At 42.3% G+C, this 20,001-nt stretch overlaps 5 protein-coding genes across 8 annotated transcripts; 2 read left to right on the forward strand and 3 right to left on the reverse strand.

The window, feature by feature from the left end:
- The first annotated feature begins 60 nt into the window (after positions 1-60).
- LOC105268886 (glycoprotein endo-alpha-1,2-mannosidase) lies at positions 61-3,858 on the forward strand. Of its 2 annotated transcripts, XM_011308773.1 has the most exons (5): positions 61-134; positions 205-1,253; positions 1,502-1,764; positions 2,103-2,421; positions 2,614-3,858. In XM_011308773.1, the coding sequence occupies exons 2-5, from the start codon at positions 660-662 to the stop codon at positions 2,881-2,883; spliced, it is 1,446 nt and encodes a 481-aa protein (XP_011307075.1). In that variant the 5' UTR covers positions 61-134; positions 205-659; the 3' UTR covers positions 2,884-3,858. The 2 variants fall into 2 exon arrangements, with proteins under 2 accessions (XP_011307075.1, XP_011307074.1); XM_011308772.1 differs by lacking the exon at positions 61-134 and having other exon boundaries at positions 142-1,253.
- On the reverse strand, positions 3,025-7,932 carry LOC105268885 (exportin-4-like). The gene is made up of 3 exons (XM_011308771.1): positions 7,809-7,932; positions 4,554-7,610; positions 3,025-4,467 (listed from the first exon to the last, which is right to left on the reverse strand). The coding sequence occupies exons 1-3, from the start codon at positions 7,857-7,859 to the stop codon at positions 4,180-4,182; spliced, it is 3,396 nt and encodes a 1,131-aa protein (XP_011307073.1). The 5' UTR covers positions 7,860-7,932; the 3' UTR covers positions 3,025-4,179.
- Positions 7,933-17,617, forward strand: LOC105268892 (sprT-like domain-containing protein Spartan). Of its 2 annotated transcripts, XM_011308783.1 has the most exons (3): positions 7,933-8,137; positions 8,216-9,822; positions 17,553-17,617. In XM_011308783.1, exons 1-2 carry the CDS (start codon positions 8,039-8,041, stop codon positions 9,785-9,787), a joined length of 1,671 nt encoding a protein of 556 aa, XP_011307085.1. In that variant the 5' UTR covers positions 7,933-8,038; the 3' UTR covers positions 9,788-9,822; positions 17,553-17,617. The 2 variants fall into 2 exon arrangements, with proteins under 2 accessions (XP_011307085.1, XP_011307084.1); XM_011308782.1 differs by lacking the exon at positions 17,553-17,617 and having other exon boundaries at positions 7,934-8,137; positions 8,216-9,933.
- LOC105268891 (uncharacterized) lies at positions 9,792-15,557 on the reverse strand. Its single transcript, XM_011308781.1, has 5 exons — positions 15,082-15,557; positions 14,508-14,722; positions 14,047-14,448; positions 10,274-13,710; positions 9,792-10,162 (listed from the first exon to the last, which is right to left on the reverse strand). The coding sequence occupies exons 1-5, from the start codon at positions 15,092-15,094 to the stop codon at positions 9,991-9,993; spliced, it is 4,239 nt and encodes a 1,412-aa protein (XP_011307083.1). The 5' UTR covers positions 15,095-15,557; the 3' UTR covers positions 9,792-9,990.
- On the reverse strand, positions 15,641-19,915 carry LOC105268890 (PAX3- and PAX7-binding protein 1). 2 transcript variants are annotated; one of them, XM_011308779.1, is made up of 12 exons: positions 19,478-19,915; positions 19,094-19,272; positions 18,712-18,868; positions 18,537-18,636; positions 18,308-18,462; positions 18,150-18,232; positions 17,877-18,079; positions 17,618-17,807; positions 17,264-17,387; positions 16,218-17,152; positions 16,009-16,127; positions 15,641-15,926 (listed from the first exon to the last, which is right to left on the reverse strand). In XM_011308779.1, the coding sequence occupies exons 1-12, from the start codon at positions 19,647-19,649 to the stop codon at positions 15,878-15,880; spliced, it is 2,466 nt and encodes an 821-aa protein (XP_011307081.1). In that variant the 5' UTR covers positions 19,650-19,915; the 3' UTR covers positions 15,641-15,877. The 2 variants fall into 2 exon arrangements, with proteins under 2 accessions (XP_011307081.1, XP_011307082.1); XM_011308780.1 differs by lacking the exon at positions 19,478-19,915 and having other exon boundaries at positions 19,183-19,265.
- Positions 19,916-20,001: the final 86 nt, after the last annotated feature.

Genomic DNA, 20,001 nt, shown 5'->3' on the forward strand with positions numbered 1-20,001 from the left:
CCCATTGGTTGGCGATACAAACCAATACAAATTCTCATAACATGACACGTTTTCCTCGTTTTCCATGTACTTTTGGTACTTTCGCATGTGTGAGAGACTGTTGCGCCTTCTGGGCCTTCTGTCAAAAGATTAAGGTACAGTACAGTACTATCGGCGTGCGCATCACTCCATGTTCTCAGTAATAAGTGACACTTGTCATTACAGTTTACATGTAACCTTCTTAAAATCTCTGGAGGCTGATAGTCTGCTCGATCTACTCGATCTGCTCCAGCTGCTCCAGCTGCTCCAAACGCTCAATATCATTACCACATAATTCTCACAAAAAAAAATCACTCGTGTCGTTCTCAAGAATCAAGTCTGATAGCACTTTATTGGATTGTGCAGCATCGAGTGTCCAGTGATAGCAGTAATTCGTAGTTATTTGACATTATGCATGTTGATGACGAAATGCTCAGTGCAATGCTTGCTTCGTGAAGTTTGTGTCGTTGGGGGGATGAGGGATTGCTCGATAAATAACTCGTTTGCCATGTTAATGAGGCCTCGATGCTAATGAAGTAGACGAAGACATCGGCAAGTCCTTTGTTACATCTGTGCACATATTGGAGCACCAACGGATGACAGGATAAATTATAATTGATCAAGTTTTTGAGGGGAATTACATGATGCTCGGTGGGATAACCAGTGCAGTATCTCTTCGAAGATGTTTCTACCTCTCGGCACTTGTCTTCATCCTCTCGACTCTGATGGCTATGGCAATTATAATTAAATTATCACCTCTCGAGTCAGTTAAATGCCGACAACACACGGTTTTAACGACTCCAACGGTGGAATGGAGTAGCATAGCACCTGTTCCTCTGGGGAATGCCGGTGCCAGTGCTAAAAATCCACTCATCGAGGATAACAGAGAGAACAACCAGAAGGAGATTAATGACAAGAGGTACCTGGAGATGAGGGAGAAGAGTATACAGAATAGAATATCCAGGCTAGCCTGGAGGATGAAGAAGAAGAATATTCCCATGGGCAATCAGAATGCAACGAGTATCGAGATTAATTACAATGTTCATGTGTTTTATTACGCGTGGTATCGGTCATTGGAGTACGATGGGGCATGGAAGCACTGGAATCACGAGTATCTTCCGAATTGGAAGAAAAATGACAGGAGAACATTCCCAGAGGGAAGACACAGACCACCAGCGGATATTGGAGCTAGCTTTTATCCCAGTCTTGGGTGCTACAGCTCCAGAAATCCACAGGTGGATAATTGCAGAATTTTTTTTATTTCCCTTTTGCTACTGCTTCTTTACTTTCTTTTCCAATCCCTCAAAATCCTGAATTTTCATCTATTTGTTTATGCTTGTGTAACTTGTGTGAGTAGCAGATGGTGGAAAATACACACATGATTGAAAAATAGAGAGAAAAAATGAGAGAGATCAATACCTCTCGCTCGTTTTATTTTTTTACTGAATTGCCTTCGTATTCAAACTAAATCGATATATCGTAGGTAATTGATCTGCATATGCGACAATTGAGGGAGGCTGGAGTGGGTGTTCTGGTGGTATCTTGGACACCGCCAAACACACCGGATAATACAGATCCTGTCATGCCGGATTTGCTTGATGCAGCGCACAGATACAATTTGAAGATTGCACCCCACCTCGAGCCCTATCCTGACCGCAATCCAATTAATCTCATCGAAAATATACGATATTTGTTCTCGAAATACTCGTCGCATCCGGCGCTGCATCGAGCCAGGAGAACACGAGAGTAAGATTCCCTTCGTATTGTACACGTCGTAAATCTCCAACTGCAGTGTCAACATGAATAATATTACCCTCATTCACGAGCGAAGTGGTAAAGTGAGATAAGTGGAATTCAACGTTTTTATGAACGACGTGAGATCTATGGATTTGAGGTGGAGACATGGAGAGACTTTTTTCTCGAGTATTAAATGCCTGACAATAAAGATCTTTTCATATTTTCTTCTCAAGATAATAGATTCATCGAAAATTAAAAAAATTCCACTTGTCTCGATTTGGCACATGCCTTTTAAAATATTGCATTGTATTTCCGGCGGCTTTCATCATTTGGATTGAAAATTCCAGTGGACCAGCCCTTCCAGTAATCTATATTTACGACTCGTACGTGTTTCCACCGAGTGCGTGGTGGGAGCTCCTGTCAGAAAGGGGAAATCTCACCGTCCGGGGCACCGAAATCGACGCCGTCTACATGGGGCTCCTCGTCGACTCGAGTCACCGTAGTCACATTAAAAAATCACGTTTCGATGGCTTCTACACGTACTTCGCAGTCAATGGATTTAGCTATGGGAGTACCTGGAAGAACTGGAGGGATCTCAATAAATTTGCCATCCAAAATGGATTATTATTTGTACCGAGTATTGGGCCGGGCTACATAGACACTCAGGTAGGTCTCAAAAAAAAATAAAAACCCCTAAAAATCAATAATTTTTGGATCGATCAATAACACTCCGATCCTTGACGAGACATATTTACAATTTTTATCTCATGGCTATTTTTTTTTCCTTTCATTTTTTCGTAGTACATACCACATGAGCTGCACATAAGATGCAATATTGTTAATCGATTTTGCCCTCAGGTACGTGCCTGGAATGGCGAGAATACGAGGCACCGTAGACATGGTCAATACTACGACGTTGCGTGGAAAAGTGCGATAAAGAGTGGTGCAAATGTCGTATCAATAACTTCGTTCAATGAATGGCACGAAGGTACTCAGATAGAGCCAGCAAAACCAGTGAGCAACAAGGACTTCGTATACCTGGATTACGAGCCAGAGGGTTCTGATTTCTACCTGAACCTGACCAAGGGGTGGGTCCAACAATTCACCGACAGAAATCATCGACTATGAGCGTGAAAATTCATTGATAAATTATCCTCATGACTTATTAATTTATTCCGGAACTCTGAGTATCCCCAATTGTGTTTCTAATCCATAATTGCTCCGTACGTGTATCATTATGAATACTCGTAATTAATTTTCTTCTATTTATTTCGGTTTATTCTCAATTGAAACGATAAACAGAAATGACGCATTGATTCTGTGATACATATTGCTGTGTATTAATGGTGCATTCACGTAGAATAACGTCGGCACATGAACAATACAAACTGCATACAATTTATGCATCTTTTATTATGATTAATATAAAAAAAAACATTATATCGAAGGCTCTCTGATCAAAATAAATAATAATTACTCGCACAAATGAAAATGTAGTATGCAAAGGGCATGCGGACAATAAGCGGCGTTTCGAGTATATCCCTTACTTTACAGGGTAATTATTTCCTAATCCTTTACGGCAATTTAACCAATAAAATAAGGAACGAAATGACATAACTACGATGTACTTGAACGTATTGCATGTGTGAATCAGGCAAATAATTTTTAATGAGGGTGTATACAATTTATATATTATTATACATATAGACGATGAAAAAAAAAATGGTGGAAGAAATTTGGAAATAATTCACACTTGGAGAATTTTTGAAGGATAAACAAACCCACATATCAATGTATCCACGTGGACAAGTCCCCTAGTCGTAATAATAAAATCTATCGTTTAAAAAATATTTCATTTTTTAAATTATTCTCATTCACGAAGAAAGACAATACACTTTGAGTTCATAATATTTAGTATTTAAATATGCATCGTAGAGTAAAACTTTCAATAAAATTGTCATCTATCTTTCATTTATTCACGACGTTAACTTAATCTACTTAAACAATAAGTAAACATAGAACGAGATGTATGTACATGTAAAGTTGCATTTATCTTGGCAATATCGTTATTCTCGTGAAGAAATAAAATAATACGAGTCTGAATCAATCGACTTATCTTTCTTACATAATTACATTATCCCACTTATTCTCATGATTAAATTTCCCCCGCAGTCTCAATAAACCAATCTATTTATAGCTGTATATACACTCACATATACATCAGGTGTATCATCAATCACGTAAAAGTTATCTCCCCCAATTAAGCACATTCCATGGGTCCTCATCAAATCTCCTTCGTGAAAATGCAAAACAATCTCCTTCGAAAAATATAAAAACAAATATTTCGAGTGGATAAATGGGAGGGTGAAATTGAAAAATATTATATTAAGAGTATTGTGATGAGTAAATAACGTCAATTCATTTCTATTTAACCAGCATGAAGCCCTGAACAGTCACAACGAAAGTGTCAAAATTATCCCTAAACTTGAGTTTTGAAATTCGCTCTGTGTTCAATTGAACGTTCCTCGTGAGATTGTTGAATGCAACAGTCAGTCTCTGGGCGATCTCTGGGTCTCGTTGAGCGGCCAAAAAATTTTGTACAAGTGCGTGATATTGCTCCTGATAACAGCAGATCAGGAAATACAAGGGTATACTAGTAGTTGATACTAGATCGGAATCTATTTGGTTCGATAGAATGAGATTCATCAGCAGCTGAAAATATTTAAAAACCATGTAATGTAAAAAAATTGATTAAAAAATCAATCCCGATCTTTAAAAATAATTGAGTTAATACTCACATTCATAAACGGTGCCATCAGCTGATTCCTCGGTTGCCCTATATCCACCTCAGTATAAATATGTTTCGCCATTACTTGAATAATATCGCAGCACAATACTGTTATTTGATGGCCAAATGAGAATAGTCCAAGTTCGACTGAAGCCATTAATTGTTGAAGTAACTCAGAGGGAAGTTCACAAACTTTCTTTGGATATATCTCACAGACAAATGTTATCATTTTAAAATACTGGTGACAAAGTGATGGAAATTTAAGGAGTTCAATAGTCATCATGGGCATGACAATATTCAATCCAAAAAGAAAGACATCAGCAGGTTTTACAGGTTGTTGCTGCTGTTCCTGCCCAGGAGATGCCTCGCTCTGACTCAAATCAAGAATATCTTTGCTCAATAAATTTGTCAACAGCTGCATAAGCAGGAGAATATCCTGAAAGGTGTCCTCCTCTTTGGTGACATCGACAGTCAGTCGATTGGTATTGCACCTGGCATAAGTCTGAATGATCTGGAGACAGGCCTCGTAGACCCTGATGCTCTGAGGTTCAGGCAGATAACAGAGCATTCTTCTCGTACACTCGCAGAACAGCTCCAAAATCAACTGCACCATCTCCTGATAATTGTGATAGAGTCCGAGGGCATTGGCAAGCTCCGCCAGTACTGGAGATATATAATTAAAAACTGGCTTGACAGTAGAAGCCTGAACGCCCTGAGCAGCCCCAATGAATGATTCCAGGACATCAATGATCTGGACTCTCACCTCCTCTTGGTGATACGATCTCGAGAAATTATTATTCGACACAATCTGTTTGAACCTATCATGCAGTGGTTCGAGTGTCTGCCTCCAGTATCCTTCATTGCTCTCATTAGGCAGAGCAGCTCCAGCCTGAACAATTGCCCTCATCAATCCTCGTTTCGCAGTCTGCGGTAATTGGGTTTTAATTGCTAAATCAATGAGATTTCTAAACCTCTCGGATTTGAGCATGTAAGCAGCTTTTGATTGTGAATCAACCAGTGCAACCAGCAACTGCATCGTGCCTTTTATGAGATTCTGCTCGCCTTTGAAAGTGTTAACATTGCACTCGACCTTCTCTATGAAAAAATTGGCGAGCCAGGGTGCCCCCAGGCTATCATATCCAAAGGCTTGTAAAAGAGTTGGACTTATTTGAGTGTAATAATTCTCAATAGGGTAGGGTAGTAAATAATTCAGCGACCACCTCCGCAAAAACCAGACGATTGTACTGCTCAATTCTGGGCTTAAAGTATCAGCAATATTGGCCCCAATTGCTGTCTTCTCAATTTCACAAAGTCGAAACACTGCGGCTGTCAGTCGAATGACGTGATCTGCGGATTCCTCAGCACCTTGAATCTCAGAGATATTGTGCCCCAGAGATGCCAACAGCTGTAGAGACACGTTTACGTCCACTCGACCCTGTTGTGGCTGCTCAATGCTGTACTTCATCACCTCTGAGGGTATCAGAGCAGCTTCTCCATCGGATTCCATGCAGAGGACGTGCCCAGCAATGAGCACCAGCCAGTGGAGGTCCTCGTACAGTTCTTTCAAATTGGCATTCATGTTGAGAGTCTTGGGTTGACCCACCAGCTGGCTCAACTGCTGTCTCAACTTACTCGTTCTTGTTTCGAGGAGGTGAGAGAGGACAGGGAGGGAGTGACTAAGGACCTGCCTTCCAAAATTACCAATCGTCTGGAGTTGTTCCTTGTATTTCGCTCGATCGTCTTCCTCGCAGTTGTCAATGTCCTCGTTGGGATCGTCCTGAGAATTTCTGGTACCCTCTGGGGCAGAAAGATGACACTTGAGATAGACATTGAATATTTGCGCGGAACTCTGCTGGCAGAACTCAGCGGGGAACAGATGGCCCTCTGACAGCACCGAGGACCACGTCTCCAACATCTTCTCAAAGGCCTCCATGTATAGGCAATCCTGAGCGCATATGGATTCCTCCTGAGCAGCTCCCTCAGCGAATATACATGTCAGTCTTGACACTTGTTCCATGAATGATCGTAATATCTCTTCTGGGATTGAATTCAAAGCTGGACGGAAGAACGTGATGAGCTTGCGTACCATATTGGCAATCCCAAATGCCTCCTGATCGATTATCTCAATATTGGAGACAAGTTTGAGAAATTCATTCAGGTAATTTGTGAGGTACTCGATCTGAATTGCGTAGATGGCAACAACTCCACCGTTGAGACTGGCAAGCTGTACGAGACAGTTCCTGGCGTGATGGGCTAGTTGAGGATTTGTCCTGACCTTCCAGTACAACCCGAAGAACACTGGCAGAACTGGCTCGAGGATAACCTCCTGCCAGACAGGCCCCATTCGAAGGGCAGGACTGCTATCAGACTCGTAGACAGCCTCAAAAACCCCGATGAGCTTTTTAGGCAAATTAGCGGACACAAAACCCCAGACGAGAACCCCCTCAGCAATTGAGAGTAAATGCTTGACGAGTGGCAGACTCGCCTCAGGGATTCCGTCCTTCGTTAGCTCTGACAGGGCACTTATGCTGAATTTGAATATACGCTTCAAATCGGTTGATTCAAAATGTTTTTTAGCATTGAAATGCACTTCCCACCTCAACCCAACGTCCGACGATTTAACTGTCGATGCGTGCTCCTGCATCAGAGCTGATATCATGCTGCAGCCAAGAAGTTGCCTCTGCATATCACCACTCATAACCATACCCTCGACTTCGTTGAGCATTGCTCTCCTCTCTTCTCCATTATCCTCAATGCTACCTCTCTTCACCATTATGGCAATAACCTGGAGTATTCGTTCCCTGACAAATGGTGCAAGCGTTGGTTTACTAATGATGTAGTGCAGGAGATACTGCCTGAACGATATAATATCACTGCTCGGTAATAAATTCCATTCTCTGATGAGAGCTGCCTTGACGAGTCCTGCTGCCTCGAAAAGTACATAATCGACAGTGCTCGTCTCTAATATGGTTCGACACAACTCGTACGGTGACTTTGTTTTCCGAAAATTTAAAAAAACAGCCTCTGCTGACTGACGCTGTTCAGCCGTTACAACATTTGGGGGTGCCTGAAACCGAGATAAACTGTGATAAACTTGTTTTCTAGTCAACATAACCCAACGGATCTTAATTAACAGCGCATCAATTGGATTTATCAGTGATTAATCAGTGCTTGAGTGCAGTTTCGGGATTCATTGGGCTGGCGATTGTATTATGGAATAGATTTGCAGGTGCATTTTATTTAAAATATCCATGAAATATCTTACTAAAATTATTTGTGCCGCAGCTTCCAACTCTCTGACCATGTGATCCGCCATCTTCGTAAATAAAACTCTTTGTTATTAGAAATTTTTGGAGATATTGGATATCCACCAGGGGCGCTACAGGTTAATTTTCTCGGATTTTGTCTCAACAGCAGAAAATACTCTGGAGATTATTGTTGTTCAGTAGCTGCACGAATTTTCCAGCGAATAAAATAATTACGAATGATTCAATCATGTCGAGACATATTCGAAACAATTCAGAATGGTTGGAGTGGGAGGATTGGGAACAGGATCATCTGGGAGTGACCGAAAATGCTGTTTTTCCAGAACACGTAATTTTCAAAATTATCTATTCCTCACTACTATCCATAGAATTAATTTTAATTCACAATCCGTTTCTCTAATCACAGATCAATAAAGAGAATTATCAGCCACGCACGTTAGTCGATCAGACTCTGGAGACAGTGGATCCAATTCCAAACATTCACACTCTTTTTGTTCAGTTCAATGCGAAATTTTTTCGCAATGTTCTGCTACCAGTCGAGGTGAAATGGAGTCCTCGTATGACCTCATGTGCAGGTGTCTGCACGTTTAGATCACGTAACAGGCAGTGTGTAATATCCCTGAGTGCTCCGCTGTTGAAACTGCGCCCGAGAAAAGACCTGGTGGAGACTCTCCTCCACGAGATGATACACGCTTACCTCTTCCTCACGAATAATAATCGTGACAGGGACGGCCATGGCCCTGAATTCTGCAAACACATGAGGAGAATCAACGCAGAGGCTGGAACCAACATAACGATCTACCACAATTTCCACGATGAGGTGAAACTGTACCAGCAGCACTGGTGGAAGTGCAATGGTCCCTGCAAAAATCGAGCCCCCTATTTTGGGACCGTGAGACGAGCTATGAATCGACCACCAGGTCCTTCAGACTGTTGGTACGAAGCGCATCGCCGAACGTGTGGAGGGACTTTCGTAAAAATTCGAGAACCAGATAAACCGAACTCTAAGAATTCAGGTGGAAGGAAGCCTCGAAAGAAGTCGGAGCCTAATCAAACCCTGGACACGTGGCTGAGTCCCCCTCGGGAGCAGAAACCTGTGCCCCAGGGTCTTGTAAAATTGGGAACTTCTGCCAACAATGTTCATGGATTTGGAACAGGGGGACCTGGTTCGAGTCAAGTTAAAAAAAATGATAATTTCGGATCCTCAGGCTCGATAAAATTGGGGACCAGTGCGAATAACGTTCGAGGATGGGGGACAGGAGGCCCCGCAGGCTCAACCTCCAAAGGGAGCCCTCAGACCCCTTCTCAACCGAGGTACAAAATTTCTGGAGTCCTCGGAGGAGGGAGTAATTCTGGAAGAAGCTGTCTACTGGATAAATTCTCCACTCCCCCCAAGACCAAAGGCCCAGTAATGGATCTGACTACACCAGTCGCTAAAAAACCAAGGATTGAGTCCAGCAATCTCCAGGAGTGTCCAGTGTGTCACATTAAATTCCCAGAGGCCTCGATAAATACTCACCTTGATGAGTGCCTCGAGAAAGGGAATGCAGATGCAGGGGCTGGTCCATGTGATGCTGGAGGACAGGATCTGATCGAGTGTCCTCTCTGCTTTGATAATATTCCTGTTGATGGCCTTCAGGATCACGTGAATCGATGTATCTTCGGTGGAAATTCGAGGGCTGAGGATAAACCTAAAACTCCTTCCAGGAAAAATAAGTCCCAAAATCCTGAAGTCAGGACAACCCCTCCCGACACAGGAGCTCACGACTGCCTCATCTGCGGGACTCGAATTACTCCAGATATGTCTTTACTAGAACACTTAGATATCTGTGTAAAAATTCGTTACGGCGACGACACAGATGACGACATCTCCCCAGTGAAAAATAGAAAATCAAAACCGACTGAATATCCCTGCCCTGTCTGCATGGAAATGTATTCTGCAGAGGTCATGGATGATCACCTGAACGTCTGCATCTAGTTGCTCATTAGAAAATCGTGTTCCTCGTACTTTTTGTAAGTTATTGTTATCACTATTATTATTGTCTTCACTCCTGAACTTCTGAGTCACCCAAAGCGTGATTGTTATGTGACTCCTTATTTAAAAAAACGATCTTTATTCCTGTAGACGAACATTTTCTCTCACCTACACCTATAAATAACATAATTCGATACATAAAACTATCAGAGCCTCTCGTACATCCCGTCGTCGTCAAAACTGCTGGCAGTACAAACGCCACACGCAAATTCTTGAATATAATTAGGGAAGAAGAGGAGTATCTGATCCTGCGTGTAGTGAACAAACGTGAGAATATTGCTTAGGAATACATGAACCGACTGCCTGTCCATTCTGAACCTGAAAAAAAATTATAATAATTTTGAAGACACTTTAAAGATCTGTTTCGATAAAATCCGAAGTATTTAAATTCACTTCTTGAATAATTACAAAAGTACCTCCCAGACTTACCTCTTAGAATTCAATCCAGTCCACTCGAAATTCCTACTGATCATGACCTTCTTTTCGTAATTGGATATCACCACTCCATCCCCTTCTGGAATAATCGTGACATTGTCGAGTGCATCGTAAATCATCAGAAACAGTCCTGCTTCCTGAATTTTCACTGTCAGAGCGAATCCAGGGTTTCGATCATTGCAGTGGCCCAAAGCGAGATACTCCCTGTCGTTTTCTGTGGATTTCGTGGCATTTCTAGTAGATATAATGCTCTCCCGCGTGACACTGCAGAAACTGAAGAGAGCTCGACGAACAATATTATCGATGTACCGATGAAGCCTCGTCCTGGCGAGGATCGAGTCCACCAGGTCTCTGTCATATTGAATAGGAACTTGATTTCTGTTAACACTCATCGTAGCCTCCGTGGGGTCCTTGGGAAAAGTCGCTACGATGACAAATTGATTGTCACTCCTGACATAGCTACTGTTTCCCCCGATGACGTCATAGAGTGCCCTCATCCTCCTGAGTAGCCCCATCATCTCATCCGGCAAATTTTCATAGGAGACGAAAATCTGGTATCTCCTGAGGGTGGAGAGTTCTCTGGAGGCCTCGTAACAAGCTGGAGTGTAGGGGACAATATTTTTCTCATACGACTGCTGTCTGCACTGTTTGTAAGGCCAGACATCCTCTTTACTCTCCTCAATCTGTTCCTCGCTGACCTCAGCCGCGAGATTCATCGATAAACTCGATCCCGTGCACTTGCCCTGGGCAGAATCCGCGTAACCCCATACCATCTGGATATCCAGAGACGCTGGCTCCGAGTGTTTTGTGCTCAGCAAGTCCCAGCTCCAGGGGATGAGCCTGTCAATTTTCACACAGAACTTGAATACCCTGTCACTGCTCACAGTCTTGCTGGCCTTGATCTTGACAGTATCAGACAGCCAACTGATGGATTCATAGAGACCTGCCACGGTCCACTGCTGAAGGATCTCCCTGGACTCGAGCTCACTCCTCGTCAACGATAACATGTATCGATTTCCATTTTTCAATGCCTCCAGTCTCACCTCGGAGGGCTGAATATTGACTGGCTCGATGTAGAATGACAAGCCACAGCTGCCACTCGGTGAAACGTACGTCAGATAATCCAGCAGGTGAATCCCCATCAGGGGAATTCTGGCTGCTGTCAATGAGTGGTGATTGCTGTGGTGATGGGAGAGAATGTCACTCAGTAAATCGCTGGAGCTCACTTGCTTCTCACAATCAAAAACCTTGAACTGCAGTCTCCCACCTAATTCGGGGACTATAGTCTCGAAGACGACTTTGTCCTGCAGCATATCACCTCCTTTTCTCACGGTGTGCCGAAGAGAGCATTTCGAACAGATTTCAGACATCTTCCGCTTTGCCTCCATTCCCCTGATCGTCGTGGCTGTTCTCGTGTGAATTGTCACACCAGTCCTGAGGTACTCCGCTGGTGTATTGTAAGATAAAAATAATTTATCAGTGAGTCCAACAGTGACATTCGCTGGGAGATACCCGTGAATGGATAACGCACGTTCTGCTGCGTGCCACACATCGATTATTGGATTGTAAGTCTCCACAGTCTGCGTCCCATGAATAGCAGTTCGAAAAATTACGTGATTACTTCTGCCCCCGGGGAAGTGAGTGAAATTACCCCTCATCGAGAAAAGGGAGGTGGCAGTGGCTGCCATTCGAACAGTTGTCCCCAGGTCGCTGGCCTGAACTGATTCGATAGTCAGAGGGACATTGATCCTCTGCTGATTCACGTGGAACTCCATATTCTTATAGATGTGATAGGTATTATCTGGGAGTGCAGATAAATAAGAAACAGCATTAGCAATGTTGCTTTCATTGAAATGAAGACAGAGGACAGCCTTCTGCTGGACTCTGACGATCAGCTCGAGATGTATGTGCTCTCTCTGCTTTTTATTGAATTTAAATTCCTTGAGGATATCCTTGATCCTCGTCGGGCTCTCCAGGTACCTCGACAGGGACTGCATCAGCCCTGTGGCCTTGACGTACAACGAAAAATCGTTGAATGTCGTTCCACTGCCGTGGGAGTTCAACGTGAAATAAGCGACTTCCGGAATATTCGAGAAAGGGCTCGCGATGATGATACTCTGTACCATAGCCCCAAAGTTCCTCTTCGTGTCCTGATAATCAAAGAGATAATGACCAGTGACAACAGGATTACTTTTGTCTGGTTTCCTGAGAATTCTCGTGAACTGGCCAGCGATTGCTCGAATGTGCCTGTAGCAGGGAAATGTCGTACTCTCCATGGACTTGAGACTCGTGTAGAAGTAATTGTAGAGATGAACGTTGGGTTCACTCTGGATGTACCAGTAGAGAGAGATAATTCGATTGGCTGAGGGATTTGAAACAATCAGGAGAGTCAGGGCAGCTATTCTCATCTCCAGGTGCTCAGTCCTGTTCACCAGGATGGGCCAGTAGACGGGGTAAATAACGTCAGGCCTGAGTGGAGCTGTTGGTAGTGATGCCCAGGCTGCTAGTACCCGCAGGTGCCTCGAGTCCACGCTGTTTCCACTGGCAATTGGTTCCAGGAACTCGACTACTTTTCCCAGCTGAATATTCGATAGACCCTCCAGCCAAATCATTTTCTTCTCGTAGACGTTGCTCTCAGTGAACTTGTCGAGATACAGGCGAACGTAGTCGTCGAGCATCTCGTAGGGACAGTACACCAGGCAAGTCCTGTAGATGAGAGTTCCAAACGTCAGAATTCCCGTGTTACTCACCTCCGGCGATGTCTTGCTTGCGAGATTAATCAGAGGCTGGAGACCCACCAGCAGCTGAACATCTGGCTTTCTAATATGAAAGGGCAGTTGTGTTAATAATTGCATCGCTGTTATGTCTGAGACTTTGTTCTTCTGGATGAGCTCCAGGATAAACAACGCTGACTCCTTCGTTCCTATCTGGGGAAGTGTCTCCAGGAACATATTGCGGATTGTCTCCTCTTTGTAGCTCGTACCCGAGATGTTCCTGTATGCCGCCTGCAGGTCGGACCTATCCAATTGCCCCAGGTAGTACAGTAAAATCGATATCGTATTGTTGTGAAGATGATCTATATCGGTATCTAGACCTGGATTCTCTAATCGCTGACTCAGACGGTCTAGGAGAGTCGATATCCATTTGAATATTTTATCTTTCGAGGGAACCCCTCGCCCCTGAGATAAATCATTCTCGGCCAGTTCATGCTGGAGATATACTTCAGTAAATTTTTCAGTGTACACCGTGTGGCGTGAGTCCGTTACTCCCGTCAACTCGATTATCTGTCTTGTTGATAGGAATTGAGCCTCGCCGAGGCTTCGAAATGGTTGGATATAGATTTCTCCCGTTGCATTGATCAGGGTGATTTTCGTGGTGTTCTGCTGTGTCACAACTTTGTACAGTCGTTCACTGGATTTTATCACTGGATTCTAAAAATTAATTTTTCCATTTTAATTCCATTAACTCATTACTGAACGTCTTTTCAAATCGACAATTAGTTCATAGAAGAATTTAATCTGTGGAAAAAATCCCTTGGGTGTGGGAATTTTAATTATCATCAAGTATTTACCGACGAGAAAAATCGACTTGAAATGAATGAATGTTCACCAAATGCCAGATGTTTACGGAAGATAAAAAGAAAGCCGACGTGATATCTGCGTTTACTAAACCGTAAATTTCCCTATCTCTCCTAAAAACATGAATGAAATGATCTAAGATAGGTCAGAGTGCTCAGATAGAGCTGTTGTTTTCGTGATTTTCATTACCTCATCTCTATTTGGACACTCTAATCTCGGTACATTGGTCCAAGTTCTGTGTGGATGGCCTTGACACGTGCGAGGATCGAAAAATTTCCTTATAACCATCTCATTATCACCATCCGGAGCCACCACATATTCGATATTACATTTCCCGTAGTGATTATTCTCCAGAGAATGGAAAGCCACTTCTTTGTCGAGAGTAACTAAATCAAGCTGGAGAACACCAGCAATACTTCTCTGGATATTGATCGCCCAGACAGCTTCAGTTGACGCACTAAAATTGGCGATCAATCCGTCTTTGTAGATCAATCGAAAAGGCCTCTCCAGGTCTGCAATGTTTTTCCTCGTGAACCTGGATTCTTCTCGATTGTCCAGGCCATTGCGGAGGAACGTCTCCACCGAGTGCAGCTGAATGACACATCTTTTGTTTATACACCGAATGCTAACTTTTATTTTTAAAATCGTACCTGGACAACTGCAGCTGTATCCGTCGTCTCCACGTCGAGAATTCCTTTCAATCCCCAGGTGGAAGCCGCTCTCGATGGCAGCAACGAGCCGGAATTCACTTCCGTGAAGTAAGAGTACGTGTACCTCTTTCCATTCTCGAATAAATCACTCGCATCCCCTGTCCCAGCCATCAGCAATAATATCCATGATATTTTTAATGTCCTCATAATCCCATCTGTCCAGAAACCGACGTCAAACGTCAATCGTCAAACGTCAATCCGAAATAGCCGACGAAATGGATTCAAATTCATTTGAATTCTGTTTAACTACTCAAGTTATGGGGGAATATCTCTGAATCTGAGAGAATCAGTAAAATTTTTGTTTATCCTTTTTTTTATTTGAATAAAAAAAAATTCAATTAACAATTAAAATTAAAATTTTGATAACTGTTGGATTCAGAGATATTGGGGAAATGGGAGAGAGCAATGGGAAATTGTTCGGTGGGTTGTTTCTGGGATAGTTATTAGAATATAAATGGATATTGTTGGCTGGAGTTTTAGTGGGATTGTGATTTTTTTTGAAGTTGAAACGTACCTGGAGGCAACATTGTTGAGACCGCTGGGAATAGTGATGTCGACTGAAGTAATCAGAAAAGTCACGGGTCTGTTTGATGACCCGGTCGAGTGTACGTTAACAGCTCGACTATCTCAAAGTTTAATAAACGTCAATGTGTATCCCCAGCTTACTCGTGTTAGTTTAAATTATCCCATCGGCTGATTATCCTCAATCTCATCATGTCCTCTTTGTACATCATATCAGTGTAGCCCCAGACACTAATATCTTTTTTCTCCTTTCCCCTCACTCTCTCCGTTCGTCATCCTCTTTCTTCTCTCCCTCTCCAAGTCATTGAGAAAATACATAATATTAGGGGATAGCCAGTGGGAAAAAAATTCCACACGATAATTCGAGGGTGATTCTTCAGTTGCAATTTGTAGTGTTATTTGTACAAATATTTTCATGGTGAAACGTAATTTGTGATAAAATGACCTTCGACCTCTTCTATATTTAGAGTTCAGTGAATACTATGGTGATAAGAGCCTCTTCAGAACTCAAAAAAAGAATTTGGAATTGGGAGGAGAGATTAACGTCAGTATGATTTCTCTAGAACTTTATTTTCTCATCGCACTGCAAATATCCACAGTCAATTATTTATCATTTTAGGGTTTTATTGAATTTTAGCGCTATTTGTCGTGCATTATTTTTTTACTATACAAAATGTGATTGATGAATTCAGATTTTTACAACGCAAACGCCTATTTCACCCTTACAAAGCAATTTCAATAAGAAATATCGTTAGATGACGTTGAAGTGAAGTCTAGGCGTGAAATTATTACGGTTTAATTATCGACAGAATCGCTTTGGAGTAGTCCCAGGCTTCACTGCAAAAAAAAATATATTTTTATCTCAGAATCCACCGATTGGTATTAATAGATCATTCTCAAAGTGTGAAGAACAACTCACTTGTGGGCAGGATTAGCTTGATCTAGTTGATCACTTAATTGTTGAATGAGTGTAGCGAACATCTTAAGATGTTCAATGGTCGCGCCCTGAAGCCAAGCTCTTGGTAAAGTACTCATTATCTGTAATTTCAATTAAAAAACGACAAATTGAATTTTTTTTGTAATCGAAATATGTTTGATTTATCAAAATGACATTGAAAATGAAATTACCATATTTGCTTTACCCAAAGCATCGACAGGAGGTGAGACCCTCAGCCCAGCGAGGAGATATCTATTGAGCAGTGAGCCCAGGGCAAGATTCTTCAGCTGTGTATCCCCGAGAAGTCCCTGCCAGCTCAAAATATTCCTCAGCAATTTAACAGCCATTGCGAATTGTCGTTGAAAAAACGTGTGCTTGGTGTTCAGCACTTGTTTAGGAAATATTGGAATGAACACATCGTTTTCAACAGCTGCTTTGATTTTATCTAAAATGATATTGAATAATTTCTCAAGATTTTTGCTGGTGTCGTTGAGATTAGGATAATCCCTGACGAGTCGACTGACAGTTCCCACGAGCCTCAAGGTCTGGGACGTGGACAAGGGATCCCATATTTTTTCGACAATGGCCGTAAGTTTCGGCAAAATGACCTTCTCGATGACCAGGGGAATTAATCGCACATCTGGGTCACGTTTCAGGCTCTCCTCGGTCTCCCCTTTGTCCAGGGCGTAGAGCAGCAGTAAATTGTACCACTTTGTTCTCTCGATGTCAGCACTCTCCATCAGAGGATTCCAAGTGATGAGGTGAAGTCGAATGATCGGTGAGATCATCTTGGGAATGCATAGGGAGACGTAGGCCTCGGTGTAGGCCTCTATGTCGGTTTCCCTCCAGGACTCCAACTTTGTCAGGATCCCCCGGACTGAGCAGAAGTCCTCGATTACATCGGAGAATATCGTCTGGCTCTCCTCGTCGATCTCCTCTTTTGTCTGCTTGAATATCAGATTCTGCTGCTCAGTGACTTCCTCGTCGCTCGACATGCCGTCGATGTGTTTGGGAATATTGCGGTTAAGTTCACGAGCTCTTCGACGTCTCGCACGTCGTCCCTCTCGTTCTGTTGCTCGACGGATTCTTGCATCGTCCTCTGGACCTCGACGCACTGGTTGACCTCCTGGAATTGAATAACAAATTGATTTAGTTGATATTTCAAAGAGTTTTTTAAGGATATCTCTGAATCTTAGAGAGATAAATTGAAAATTTAGAAATTCAATAGAATACAGACGTGCAGCAGAAGTGATCTCCTCAGCCTGATCCCTGGTGTCTTGCCTGCGTCGTTCAATTAACTCATTGGATCTGTCACCATACAGATCCACCCACCGTTGCTCCAGTCCCGTCAGCAGAGGCAGCTAACAAATGAGAGAAATTCATTGTCATCACGAAATGATTGAGTTCCAGTAACAAAAACAATTCAGTTGACACAGAGAAGATTGTGACCCCCGACGTACAAAAATAAATTTAACCCGAACAAAATAAACTGTTGCATCCAACAAAAATAATCATCGGTCTTTCAGATAAGTGAAATAGAGAGAATGAGGAAAGCGGACAAATGAAAAAACGTGATAGCGTGAGAACCCACCTTCTCGTCAAGACACTCTACCAAGTCAGTGACATACCCACGCAACTCTTGGTAATATCTGAAGCGCTGTGCCAATTCGGGTGCACGCACTGAGCCCTCATCCAGCTCCTTCACGGTCTGCTCTAATTCCTCTTGCAGCTGAATTTGATCCTGTTGATGACGTCTGTGAACCTGCTGCAAGCTAGCGACTCTGCGGATAAAATTAAAAAAAAAAGACTAGTCCCTGGAGAGAAAGATAATAATTTATGTGAGATCATACCTCGCCCTCATTTTCTCCAAGACTTCCTGAGGTGACACAGGGACAACTTTGGTGGGATCAGGGGGTTGAATTGAGGGAGGTGGTGGTGGAGCAGGCATTAGGACCATCTCCATTGGCACTCCACTTCCTCCAATCATTTGGTTTGGATTCATTCCCATGCTGTACTGGTGCTGCATTATTGAGTCTTGTTGAGCAGCTGCAATCTACGATAATATTGTTATGAATTATCACAAGAATATTATAATTTTCATGTTAATGGAGAGGGATCAATACCTGGGCTCCAGTAACTCCTTTTCTGATCTGCTGGACCTCCCACTCCTCTTCCTCGAGTCCATGCTCACTCTCATCGTCTGATACTGTATGAAAAAATATATCTAATAATTCAAGATCCACCATGTAAAAACGAAAATGTCAAAAGATTGAATAAATACGTTTTATGGTAACTTGGGAGGCGAGGAAGGCTTCCCTTCTCTTCTCCTTATCCCTGGCTTCAGTATTCACTGTCATATCGATTCTGTCCTCATCATCATCATCACTACGATCATGATCTTCTTCTCGAACTAGCCTCGATTTTCCCTTATCCTCCCTGTAAGAATATAAACTCAATCATCAAATCCCCCAGCTCAATTATTTTCCAATTAAAAAATTTTGAAATCTCACGTTGTTTCCTCAATTGGTATGTAATCAGTGCCCAATTCCCTTGCCTTCTGGCGTTTTTTTCGTGCAGCATGAATCATAGCTGCATCAGGAATACAACCACCTGCAAGGAATACATTAAAATCGAGAAACGGTTCTAGATAAAAATTTTTATATGAAAGCGAATGAGTGAACTCACTCTGCAAAAGCAGTTTCATGGTATCTGGTTGGGCAGTATTTTTCCTAAAAGTATGTGTCTTACTGGTCTCCTCGTCCTCAGAACTATAATCATCCTTTCCAGCTACTAGGGCAGCTCTCCCATTTAATATGAGTGGTCCCGCATTTTTAATTTTAACCTGCGAATTAAGGAGACGATAAACTCATGAGTGAAATCTGACTGAAAAAATTCTGCAGGGGATAAGAGGTCAGTAACGATTGGGCCACCACAAATAGCTAATCAGCCACAATCAGACGAACAGGATTATTTATATGAAATGACCCTGTCATTGGTGATAACATTAAATATAAAAAAAATTGTAGTAAATACTAATAACTAATAAGACATCATAGAGATAGCTTACTACTAGATCATCTGTCTTTATTTCTAAATCTTTGTCGCGCTTAATGGACATGTTTGCTTGCTCAGAGTCCACTTGGATTTTCTCTTCACCTTTCTTTTTTCTCCTCTCGTGATCGAGTTGTTTCATCAGTTTTTTGCTCCGAGATGATTTCTTCACTTTAAAAACCTCACCATCATCAGCTGAAATATTAATCAACATTACATAATGCATAATTAACTTGCGTTGATTCATCAATTGTCTATCATTTAAAGCGATTATCTGGTTTACTGCATTTCGTATTATATCCGTTGTGAATAAATTAGGGATACACGTGGAAATAAGGGCATTGAGTGATAAAATGGGTGAATTCAGGATTAAAGGAAATAAATTCGATGAAAAAATAACCTTCATCCAGCTCCTCGCCAAAACTGAGGAGCGTCTGCTTAGGCTTATCCTTTCTCCTCGGCTTAACCTTAACGGGTTCTTGATCAATCTCCATCCTGTTTTCATTGTCCTCGGACTCGTCGTTGAACGACCTCCTCCTGATATTCCTCTTCGGTTTATTAAAAAGAGACATTTGTCATCCAATTATCGTGAATTCCAGCTCCAAGGAAAATCGACCGATTAATTCATGTCACACACACTGGCATCGGTCGATCGACGAATTAATTACAATTAGATCTCAATGATTTATCAGACTGAATTATTCTCCACGATTATCTGGATCGATAATTCGATGCACTGGATGCACTTGTAAATTGAAGATATACCTGGAACAGGTCTCTATTTTCTTGTTCCACTTGTGAAGCAGAATCAGAAAGAACTCAGGGCAGACATTGTCATTGCAGGCAATTTTCAACATACGAAACTGCTGTACCAGTGGAGATACTCAATTTGTTTCTACTTTATTTGACCATGGGAACGCGTCT

This window comes from Fopius arisanus, unplaced genomic scaffold (assembly GCF_000806365.1).
Source record: "Fopius arisanus strain USDA-PBARC FA_bdor unplaced genomic scaffold, ASM80636v1 scaffold00062, whole genome shotgun sequence".
Classification (NCBI taxonomy): Eukaryota; Metazoa; Arthropoda; class Insecta; order Hymenoptera; family Braconidae; genus Fopius; species Fopius arisanus.

Coding starts and splice junctions, on each gene's coding strand:
- LOC105268886 (XM_011308773.1), top strand. CDS start 660: ATGATGCTCGGTGGGATAACCAGTGCAGTATCTCTTCGAAGATGTTTC. Junction 1,254..1,501: donor ACAGCTCCAGAAATCCACAG/GTGGATAATTGC, acceptor GATATATCGTAG/GTAATTGATCTGCATATGCG. Junction 1,765..2,102: donor CGAGCCAGGAGAACACGAGA/GTAAGATTCCCT, acceptor TGAAAATTCCAG/TGGACCAGCCCTTCCAGTAA.
- LOC105268892 (XM_011308783.1), top strand. CDS start 8,039: ATGTCGAGACATATTCGAAACAATTCAGAATGGTTGGAGTGGGAGGAT. Junction 8,138..8,215: donor ATGCTGTTTTTCCAGAACAC/GTAATTTTCAAA, acceptor CTCTAATCACAG/ATCAATAAAGAGAATTATCA.
- LOC105268891 (XM_011308781.1), bottom strand. Junction 14,449..14,507: donor ATACAGCTGCAGTTGTCCAG/GTACGATTTTAA, acceptor TGTGTCATTCAG/CTGCACTCGGTGGAGACGTT. Junction 13,711..14,046: donor AGTGTCCAAATAGAGATGAG/GTAATGAAAATC, acceptor ATTAATTTTTAG/AATCCAGTGATAAAATCCAG.
- LOC105268890 (XM_011308779.1), bottom strand. CDS start 19,649: ATGTCTCTTTTTAATAAACCGAAGAGGAATATCAGGAGGAGGTCGTTC. Junction 18,233..18,307: donor CTCCCAAGTTACCATAAAAC/GTATTTATTCAA, acceptor TTTTTCATACAG/TATCAGACGATGAGAGTGAG. Junction 17,808..17,876: donor TTGGAGAAAATGAGGGCGAG/GTATGATCTCAC, acceptor TTTTATCCGCAG/AGTCGCTAGCTTGCAGCAGG.
- LOC105268885 (XM_011308771.1), bottom strand. CDS start 7,859: ATGGCGGATCACATGGTCAGAGAGTTGGAAGCTGCGGCACAAATAATT. Junction 7,611..7,808: donor CTGCGGCACAAATAATTTTA/GTAAGATATTTC, acceptor TCTCGGTTTCAG/GCACCCCCAAATGTTGTAAC. Junction 4,468..4,553: donor TGATGGCACCGTTTATGAAT/GTGAGTATTAAC, acceptor AAATATTTTCAG/CTGCTGATGAATCTCATTCT.